This window comes from Lampris incognitus, chromosome 21, assembly GCF_029633865.1.
Source record: "Lampris incognitus isolate fLamInc1 chromosome 21, fLamInc1.hap2, whole genome shotgun sequence".
Taxonomy (NCBI): domain Eukaryota; kingdom Metazoa; phylum Chordata; class Actinopteri; order Lampriformes; family Lampridae; genus Lampris; species Lampris incognitus.
In genome coordinates this window covers 13165913-13176793 of record NC_079231.1, presented here as the reverse complement: position 1 = coordinate 13176793, position 10881 = coordinate 13165913, and the positions used below count along the sequence as shown (strand labels likewise).

General features: G+C 49.5%; 1 protein-coding gene across 2 annotated transcripts; it reads right to left on the bottom strand.

Moving 5' to 3' along the window:
• Positions 1 to 174: 174 nt before the first annotated feature.
• Positions 175 to 10672, bottom strand: zgc:92380 (uncharacterized protein LOC445086 homolog). Of its 2 annotated transcripts, XM_056300989.1 has the most exons (8): positions 10349 to 10672; positions 9927 to 10009; positions 9494 to 9650; positions 9207 to 9368; positions 8788 to 8913; positions 2605 to 2834; positions 2311 to 2345; positions 175 to 581 (listed from the first exon to the last, which is right to left on the bottom strand). In XM_056300989.1, the coding sequence occupies exons 1-8, from the start codon at positions 10670 to 10672 to the stop codon at positions 256 to 258; spliced, it is 1443 nt and encodes a 480-aa protein (XP_056156964.1). In that variant the 3' UTR covers positions 175 to 255. The 2 variants fall into 2 exon arrangements, with proteins under 2 accessions (XP_056156964.1, XP_056156965.1); XM_056300990.1 differs by lacking the exon at positions 2311 to 2345 and having other exon boundaries at positions 458 to 581.
• Between the last annotated feature and the right edge of the window lie 209 nt (positions 10673 to 10881).

Genomic DNA, 10881 nt, shown 5'->3' with positions numbered 1-10881 from the left:
CACATCGAATCATCTGCTGGAGTTCAGCAGTTGGTCGGCTTGGTGCTCTGCCTGACTCGGTACGACAGTAGAAACCGTCAGAAGAGTCACAGGGAGACCCTTTTTTTTTGCAAGTTGATACCAAGTGGATTTTATTTCAGAAGACAGAAACCGTCAGAGTTACTTGGCTTGGTTCACAGCATCTTTATTGAAGTCTGGCTAGGAGACAAACAACAACAACAACAACAACAACAGGATGTGTGTGATCATAGGGGCTCAGACGTTGGCCTTTTTTTCTTCATCTTCGGAGCTGGAGGAAGAAGAGGAGGAGGAGGAGGAGGAGGAGGAAGAGGAACCCTCTTTAGTTTTGGTCTTTGGGGCCTTCTGTTTGGGAGGTTTGGCCTTGGGCTCGAGCGCGGCCGCCTCTTGATTGACGGCGGCCGTCCCCGCCTCCATAAGCTCTCCGCCTTCTGCTTCGGCGGGTTCCTCGGGGGCCACTTTCTTGTCGGGGCCCGGGGCTTCACTGGAGGGGGCGATTTCCTGCTTGACGGCGGCCTCCTCCCCCACGTCTTCCTTCTTCTCCGGTGCCTTCTCCTCAGACGCTGTTAGAAGAGGAAACAGGAGGGTGAATGGGATTTTTTCTAACAAAAAAAATTTTAATTAACGAGAAACCACACGGAAGCTGAGCTGATTAAATGTCTTTCCTCAACATTCAGCATCAATCACGTCTTTGGTTTTCCCTTCTGCCGGTGTGCGCTTGAACCGGACTAAAGGCGAGGTCGGTTCCTGGTTGGCAGGTAACCTGCCTGTCTCAACCTGTCTGGTTTTTGGCACACACCGGCTCAGGGAAATGGCACTTTGTTAGGGGAAGATGTGTTGATGTGCAGATTCGTAATGGCTTCATTGGTGGCTCCCCTGCGGGGAGCGAGGCTGCGTGCGTGTGTGTGTGTGTGTGTGTGTGTGTGATAGCATGCGGTTAAAAGGTGCAGAATGCGAACGCTACGATTGCAAACGTGAAGTTTAGTGACTCTCGTGTGTGTCAGTTACCACCGTGACCCCATCGGTGATCCTCGTAGAGCGGACAGGTTCAAGCAGTATGGTTGAGTCCTTTTTGGGTCTGGCTAAAATGTCAACCATCCACCCACCCATTTAGCCAAGCCGCTCATCCCAGTTAGGATGGCGGGGGATGCTGGAGCCTATGCTGTGGAAGTGAAACGGTGCCAGAGGTCATATAGCGATAACAATGCTTGGGTTATTTCGCATTGTCAAAATGTGGTGCAAAAAAAAAACATCAAGCGTCATAAATGCCGTGGGTTTTATTTCGAGTTGTGTCGAGTTGCAATGCAAGATAATTCCAGCGTCGTTATTGCTATCTGTTTTTATTCAGTTCACAATTCAATCTGCCATTTTGCTTTAAGGACCTCTGGCACCGTTTTACTTCCATACGATCCCAGCAGTCATTGGGCGGCAGGCGGGGAGACCCCCCCCCCCGGACAGGCCGCCAGGCCATCACAGGGCCGATGTCAATGTCAACCATATCACTTTCAAACCTTTCTCATGCTTTTACATCTACATGAATGCTGTGCAGGCAGATATGGATCAAGTTATTTACAAGAATATTATCGATTACTCCCCCCTCCCCTTTTCCTCCGAATTGTACTTATCAATTACCCCCACTCTTCCGAGCCGTCCCGGTCTCTGCTCCGCCCCCTCTGCCAAGCCGGGGAGGGCTGCAGACCACCACATGCCTCCTCCCATGCACGTGGAGTCGCCAGCCGCTTCTTTTCACCTGACAGTGAGGAGTTTCGCCAGGGGGGGGTAGCGCATGGGAGGATCACGCCATTCCCCCCACCTCCGAATAGGCGCCCCGACCAACCAGAGGAGGCGCTAGTGCAGCGACCAGGGCACACACCCGCAATCCGGCTTCCCACCCACAGACACGGCCAATTGTGTCTGTAGGGACGCCCGACCAAGCCGGAGGTAACACGGGGATTCGAACCACCGATCCCCGTGTTGGTAGGCAACGGAATAGACCGCCACGCCACCTACCCTTGATTGCTTTTCTCTGATTGGCTGATTATATCTGGAGCAATGGAGCCAGTTGGATTGCACCAACCTGCCCATTTGGCGCACCAGGCAGGGTGACGGGTGATCAACGTAATTAAAAGAAGCTCGCTCAGCAGTTCAACAAAGTCCTGCACGCGGGCTGCGAGCTTCCTAAGCTGGACAGACAGATGAGCTAATGAGCCGATAAAAGCATTTAATTTATTTTTTCCCCAGTTGTTTGCGATTTTTCTCCCAAATGCTTTGCGCCGGGTTGCCATAACTTACCGCTGTTCAGCGCTTGATCTAAAGAAAACTCCAGGCTGTCGAGAAGAAGAGGATAGAAACACGCTGACTCGAACTCACCACGTCCACATGTGCTGCAACAGTTATGCTTTGACATCTCAGCATCACACACAGAGGCAGTCTTCACAATTTGAGTATGAGGTGCGCGCGCGCGCGCGCGTGTATGCATGCAATGGTGAATCATTGTCGATGCGTTTCCTCAACACAAGTTTTCACAAGCGCGCGCCGCAGAGGCGGAGTCGAACTCCGGACTGGTCTCTGCGCACGTGGGCTCACCTGTCCTCGTCGGTGGCCATGGCCTGCAGCAGCCGGCGGTAGTTTTCTATCTCGGCCTCCAGTTTCATCTTGACCTGCAGCAAGTCTGCGTAGTCATCTGCCTGGCGCTCCACCTGCGACCTCACCTGGCCCAGCTCCTCCTCCAGGTCCATCTGGATGCGGTTGAGGTGCGCCAGCTCGCGGCTGTAACGCTCCGCCGCGTCTTTTAGAGTATCCTCCAGTGAGCGGATCTGTGAATGAAATGGATATATATATATCCCCCCTTTTCTCCCCCAATTGTATCCGGCCAATTACCCCACTCTTCCGAGCCGTCCCGATCGCTGCTCCACCCCCTCTGCTGATCCGGGGAGGGCTGCAGACCACCACATGTCTCCTCCGGATACATGTGGAGTCGCCAGCCGCTTCCTTTCACCTGACAGTGAGGAGTTTCACCAGGGGAACGTAGCGCGTGGGAGGGTCACGTTATTCTCCCCAGTTACACCTCCCCCCTGAACAAGCGCCCCAACCGACCAGAGGAGGCGCTAGTGCAGCGACCAGGACACATACCCACATCCGGCTTCCCACCCGCAGACACGGCCAATTAGGGACGCCCGACCAAGCCGGTGGCAACACGGAGATTCGAACCAGCGATCCCCGTGTCGGTGGGCAACGGACTAGACCGCCACGCCACCCGGACGCCCCATGGATGGGTTTATTGATAGACAGCTAGACAGACAGACAAAAATGCACGCGTTAAGGCATTTCCTTACTAATAGATTGATTCATGCGTAAAGGCACACGTCCATGTATGAACTCTTTGGCGCAGCGAGTGAGATGCGGGGCAGTTTCGATGGGGTCGGGGGGGTGTAGGTGAAGAATGACAGGGGAGACCGAGGCAGATATCTGTAGCAGATGCGCTCGGCTCTGTAATTAGCCATCGCCTGGAAGGTGCAGACGACATGCACGCGGGACCAGCCAGACTCCGGGCCATAGCCAGCGCCGCCGCGTGTCTCCAGCGGAGCGCGCATCTGGCTGTGCCGCGTAATAACAGGGTAGTCAGGAATGCTTGTCAAGCGGACCAGTAAACTAACTCTCCTCCGCCCCCCCCCCTCCCTCCCTCTCAACCCAGGCATTAGAGCGGAAAGAGGATCTGAGTAAAGCGTCGGTCCCACTGGGGTTTGCGTTACCGACAGTACTGACCCACTCCGGTCAGGGTGTAGGCGTTTTAGGGCCGAGCCTTGCGCGTAAAGACCTGGTGTCGTCTCGTACGTGAGCTACAGTGGAGGGATTTTCTTGTGTGTGTGTGTGTGTGTGTGTGTCAGTGTTGTAGTCGAGTCACTAAACCTCGAGTCCGAGTCGAGTCTCGAGTCCCCAGTGTTCGAGTCCAAATCCGAGTCCGAGTCACCAAAGAAAAGTCGAGTCGAGTCCGAGTCGAGTCCCCATTACCTGAGTCCGAGTCAAGTCCCTATTACCCTAGTCCGAGTCCGAGTCATCAAGGTTGAGTCTGAGTCGAGTTCCAAGATGGCTCCAGTGATCCACTCGGGCACAGTCAAAGATCTGACATACAAATAAAAAAGGTCTACATTAAACAAAAATGACACAGCTGTCACCATTTCAAAGGCAGTTTATTTACTTTGTGACACGATAGCCAAACAAATGCACACCCACACACTCGCACACATGCACGCGCAAGCATGCGCGCACACACACATTTTTAGAACAGTCTGAATTTCTTTGACATTCTGAACACTGGATGTGCTTCAAAACACCTTGATAGCTGTGAATAGCATGATATTAGCAAATGGTGGAAACAGTATACAGAAGTAAGTTCCACAGCATACAATACATTCATAAAAACTAGTCAAAAGACATTGTCTCTCAGGAATAGTTAGGAACAAAAGGCTGGTGGCACTAGTTTTAAGCATACACGTCTCATTTCAAAAGCATAAGATCTGACAGCATGGAACTACTCAACCTTGCACGGTGAGGCCTCATCAAAATGCCTCCATGACTAAATACCCTTTCAATGGGCGCACTGGAGGCAGGGATAGAGAATACCTGTGTGGCAATCTGATAGAGGGTAGGGAATTTGGATTTGTTTTGCTGCCAAAACCTGAGGCACGGGACTGAGTCAGAGTCCTGCTCAGCGATCAAGTTGAGGTATGCAGTCAACTGAGCCTGGCCAGACGGCTTCTTCTCGGTGGAGGAGGGAGTCCTCCTATAGTGGGAGAACATTCTCAACTGCTTCTCAGGAGGAGACTCTGAAAGTTCACCTTCCCCTGGTCCTGTTGCTTCCGCTGCATCTGCTGTTGATACCGCTTGCTTGTCACCCTCTGCCTTTATATACTCTGAAATGAGAGGGGGCATGGGGGACTCATTACAAATATGTTATTGACTGGGCCTACATGACAAATGACACGCCTATGTGCTTTATTGTAACACCTTCAATGATATAAACATCACAACAATCAAATAGTTAATCACTTAACTCACGTTAATCAAAACATTTCTCACCTTTGATCTCAGTCTTCAGCACATCTTTGATGTCACTGCCCAGCTGCACATCATGTTGTAGCCACTGGAAGCCAAATGCTGGGTCCAACACAGATGCTATGAAGTAGGCATTGGTGAAAGGAAATTTGGTGGGGCCTCTTCCTTCAGCTGGCTCACATCCTGGTATCTTGACTGCACTGAAAATCTCTGCAAACCTTGTTTTCAAGGAGCTCTCCAGATCTCACCAGAGGCCCACAGTATCTGGCTTTTCCTCTTGTTTCCTGCAGGTAACAGCGCAGAGTGAGGACACAGGGCACAATCACACTGACGGTGACAGTAGTCTCACCCTGAGTTAGGTTGGTTGCCTCTAAGAACGGATCAAGAACTTCGATCAGTTCTTTAAGCTGAGCATACTCTCGCGGGGATAAGATAAGGCTTTTGTGCCCCTCTGATTCCAACACACTGGACAACTTTTGCATGTCTAAATGCACATAAGCCTTCACCTTCTTCAGAGTGGAATTCCATCGTGTGGCATTCGCTGTTGGAATTGTTGCATCACCAAAACACGCTTCAAAGCAGTCTTTAAACGAGGTGCCACTGTGGAGGAGGTTGGCTGCACGGGATAGCTTTGCTAGGGTGCTTGACAGCCCACTGGTGTCTTTCAGACCATCTTTTATGACCAACTGCAGTGAATGTGTGAAGCATGATAGTCTCTGCATCTTACAGTTCTCAGCCAAAGTGTCATTGACTGTCTGTTGATCTTCTGGCATCAGGTCTTGCCATATTTCATCATCCTCCTCAAATGAGCTGGGATCATGAGCTTCAGCATCACAAGGATCCTCTAGGGGAAAGCTGGCCTGGAAAGCTTTTCTCATGTTGGATGCATTGTCAGTTATGACAAAGTTGATCTTGTCCTTAATCAGGTATTCTTCAGCACAGCATTCAAACATCATTGCAATCTTCTCTCCTGAGTGTTTCCCATGCACTCTTTTGCAGGAAAGAAGATATGACTGAAGGCTGAGTTCCTGTTTTTTTTTATCCATTGCCACTGTGTGTGCTGTCACTTCAAGGAATGACCGCATCTTTCGATCACTCCAAATGTCTGTGGTAACAGCAACACTCGATGCTTCTGCCAGCTGGTTCTTTATCTGTTCTTTCTTGACTTCCACCATTCCTGGAATGGTCACAGAGGAAATTGTGGATCTTGCTATGGGCCGGTACTGAGGGTCCAGGACATGCAGCAAGTGCTTGAAGTCCTCGTTGTCAACGATGGAGAGTGGCAAGCAGCACTTAATGATTAGATCTTTTACAAGGGCATCACTTATAGCCTTCTGACGTGGATGTTTGAGGTCGTACATCCTTTGCTGTCCATCATTTAAAAATGATGTGATAGTCTTCTGACCTGAAGCAGCTGGCATCACATCTGAAGCAGTGGAGGCACGGTATTCTTGGAACCTAGGGGAAGATAGGATACACACTTTAGCTTGCTGATGCCAAACTGTTTCAAGTAATCTTTCTCACAGCAAAAAATGTGTAACGTTATAGCTATAACAATATGCAATAACAATATAAATGTTACACATTATACACATAGTTGTTTGAACCATAACCAGTTACGTTACATATTTAGTTATCTATATAACTAACATTACCATATTAGTAGATTAACTAATGTAAGCTAGCTGGATAAATGAAAAGTATGAGAAAAGATACATAATTTATGAGACTAACAGGACAGGGATTAATTAGCAAAACCCAGTCATTTAATTATTGATTTAAGTATGTTACATGCTACCTAGCTGAGCTTTAACTCTCCATCCTCCGTGAGTCTGTATGTTTATTCTGTATGGGTCAGGGAGGGTGTGATTTTGTTAGAAGACAGAGCCAGTTCATAGTACTGTTCAAAAGCTACGTCGCGCATGTCTATTTTTAGAATTTGGCACACCCAATGCTGTATATATGCAAAGAAAATTATCCACATATTTACAGTAGCCTATGCGGTGTCACCAATCACGATACGGTTCGGTAGTTTTCGGTACATCGGGGGGGGGGGGGGGGGAATGCCACATCCGTCAAATCTTGTACCGTCTCCAGCTCTCAAGAAAACCAGTGGCGGCATCCACATTAGCTTTCTTCAATTAGTCCATTTAGCGAGTAATAGCCTACAATTATTTTTATTTGCATTGTAAAGTTGTGCACATTTTATCAACATTATTTGTGGATGCATATAGGCTAGACTTCTTCCTTCTCCGCACTTGGAGAATATTCATGGCGGAGATCTGCCATGTGCGGATTTGTTATTGCTAGTTAAGATTAATGCTAACACGGTAGTTCAGAGTGGTGTGTTTTTCCGTTAAATGTATGCTACTTGGTAATTAGCTAAATGATAAATAAGAAAAATCAGTTTTAATCTCCCTGTAACACGAAGACGCTGCGTGTTACTTACCAACTCATCATTAGTGAGATCGATGGCACGCTCGTACCGAAAGCGAACCGTACTGTGACTTTTCTGTGCAATGCTGCATTAGCATGCTAACAGTAACGTTACTTAACTTACCTATACAATTTCACTCTGTTCTAGTGATATGATATACCCGCCACACGACCTGACCCAACATCTTGGACCAGTGGTTGAGTTACATCAGAGGCTATTGTTACCGTAGCTAGATGGCTAGCTAGCTAACGTTAACTGATCACCAACCATATCGTCAAATGACTGCATATCACTTACTTTTCTGGGTGCATCCTTGACAGATGTCTGTTGAAGGTTGAGGTTGTCCCGGTCTTCTCCTCAATAGTTCGTTTACATATCGAACATCTAGCAGTGATCTTGCTGGAATTTGTTGTAAAATCTGTGTAAGCAAAGCGCACAATTCGGGGCGTCTCTTTAGGCATCTTGGCGCTACTGAACATGACGGTATGCACGCCACGTGAATCCGCATGTAGGTGGAACACACGTGCCTGCCCTTACACGGAATTGAATAATTTTACAGTATTAATATAGCTATCAATATATTTTAATAGGGCCTATTATTTTTAAAAAATCTAACAAAAACAGTCTTTATCAATTAAAAAGTCAGAGTCCGGGTCTCCAACTTCCGAGTCCGAATGCAGTAAATTCGCGAGTCCGAGTCCAAGTCCGAGTCATCAGTGCTCAAGTCCGAGTCGAGTCACGAGTCATGAAAATCAGGACTCGAGTCGGACTCGAGTCCGAGTCCTGGACTCGAGTACTACAACACTGGTGTGTGTGTGTGTGTGTGTGTGTGTGTGTGTGTGTGTGTGTGTGTGTGTGTGTGTGTGTGTGTGTGTGTGTGTGTGTGTGGAAACCCACAACCTTCAGACCTCAGAAAGAGGGGCCCGTTGACGCCAGAGAGCAGACAACAAGGCTGCTTGCCGGCTGCTTCGCTTTATGAGTGTGTTGTGTCTGACAGCTCGTAGCCCCGGGCAACACATTTCGCGTGGCTGTTGTCTCTCAGATATTACGAATGACAGATTGACGCGTCAAGTTTGTAGAAAAAATTACACTTTGTTGTTGGATAAGTGTATGTGTATGTGTGTGTGTGTGTGTGTGTGTGTGCGCGCGCGCGCGCATGCCCGTGTTTGTTTCACCTGACGTGTGCATGTGTATGTGCACGTGTGGGGTGGAGGTTTGCATTCATTCGTGCGTGTGCGCGTGTGTGTGTGTGTGCGCGCGCGCGTCAGAGTAGTCACCATGCTGAGCATTGCCTGGATGTCGATCTCAAGCTGCTGCTTCTGGCGGCACAGGTCGTTCAGCTCCGTCTTGCCGGACTGCAGCGCCTCCGTGTTCTGGGCCACCTCCACCTTGATGTTTTCAAACTAGCAGGAGGTCGACAGGGCAAGATAAACACCAACAGACAAGGAGGACGCAGAAATAGGAAAGAGGGGGGGGTAGAAAAGAGGCGCGGGGAAGAGAGAGAGAAGAGAGAGAGAAGCGTGTGGAAGGAAGGAATGGGGGAAGGGGGGGGGTTATTAACGGTGAGACATCAGGGACAGAAGCAAAACGAGACGATGGGGGCAGTTGGAGCCCCGGCGAGGCTGTGTGACACGAGCCGAACGCCGGCGCGAGGGTTTTCTTCCACAACAGGAAGTCGTGCTTTGGGTCTACGTACCCTACTCTGGTACCAGTCCTCCGTCTCCTTCAGGTTATTCTTGGCCAGCTTCTCATACTGGCCGCGGATCCTGTTGAGGGTCTCGGCCAGGTTGCAGTCCTGAGAATCCACCTCCACGGTCACGCTGGAGGCTCTGATCTTCGTGCGGAGGACGTCGACCTCCTACGACAGCAGGGGGACAGGCATCGACGTTCATGTGTGGAGTGGGGTGTCATGACCTGTGTGTGTCAGGTGGTCTTGCGTGTGTGTGTGTGTGTGGGGGGGTACTGTTTAAGTTTCTCCCTCACATTCTGGTGCTCCTTCTTGAGGAAGATGAGCTCCTCCTTCACCGACTTGATCTGGCTCTCCAGCTGCACACGGTTCAGCTGGGTGTCGTCGATGATCTTCTTCAGACCGACCAGGTCTTTCTCCACACTCCGGCGCGCCTGTTTCTCCGCCGCCAACCTGCAAGTCAGCCACAGAGTCGAGACTATCTGAGCCCTGCACAGACCGGCTCCTTGGTGCTCAGGCAATAAATTACACACATCTTAGTTTGGGTGTTATTCTTGTTCCCTCAGATCGATACTGCGCGTTCACTGTTCTACTCCCGCCTCTTGAGCAAGAAGTGACGCGTCATGGGTTGCTAATAGCTCACAAGTATTGCATTATTTTGCATGGTAAACGCATTTTTTTGGGTCATTATTTAAATATATATATAAATAAGTAGTGCGAATCACCCACTTGATAGAGAAGTCTTCGTTGGCAAGTTTTGTATTGTCAATCTGCAGCAGCAGTTTGGCGTTTTCCATCGTCATGTCCCTGACCTAGGAAGAGGTATACATGTTATAATATCAATTCTTAATGACAAAAAAAAAAAAACACACACACTTTTTGTATAAATCGTGTTATTATTATTATTATTATTATTATTAGCAAGACGTTCTTTATTCATCGCAGGATGCAGACTTCTCGGAACAGTTTAGGTCGCGCCTCGTTCGTGCGTAAGGTGTGCGTAAAAACGCACTCTGTGGGACAATACTGACGGAAACCTATGGGCCAAATTTGCGCCGCATTGGGCACCTAAACACTGACAACAAATGATACGATATAGGATAAAACACACACGCACGCACGCACACGCGCGCACAAAAATCAACAATCACCTTCTTTCTGAGGTCAGCCAAAGGTTTTTCGATCCCATCCCAGTCGCGCCCCTCCGGCGCTCCTCTTTTGGCCAAGATGTCCCTGATTTGTTCCTCCAGCTCTTTGTTGTCCTTCTCCAGCTGCCGCACCCTGCCCAGGTAACCGGACAGCCGCTCGTTCAGACCCCGCATGGTCTTCTTGTCGTCCGGTGGGGCGGGGGACGCGGAATCCTTCTCCGTCTCGTTGCGCATCACGTTCCGCAGCCCCTCCAGGCTGGCCACGGACACCCTGGAGCCTCTCCCCCCGGCTCCTCCAAACATGCTCCCTGCGCTGTTCCTAGACATGATGCTGTACGTATGTATGTATGTGTGTGTGTGTGTGTGTGTGTGTGTGTGTGTGTGTGTGTGTGTGTGTGTGTGTGTGTGTGTGTGTGTGTGTGTGTGTGTGTGTGTTTGTGTGTGTGTGTGTGCAGGAGGAGATGGTGGGATACGAAAGGGAGGATTTTGGCTGATTTTACCTGGTCAGGTAAACCTGCAGAGAAAGTCATACCGTC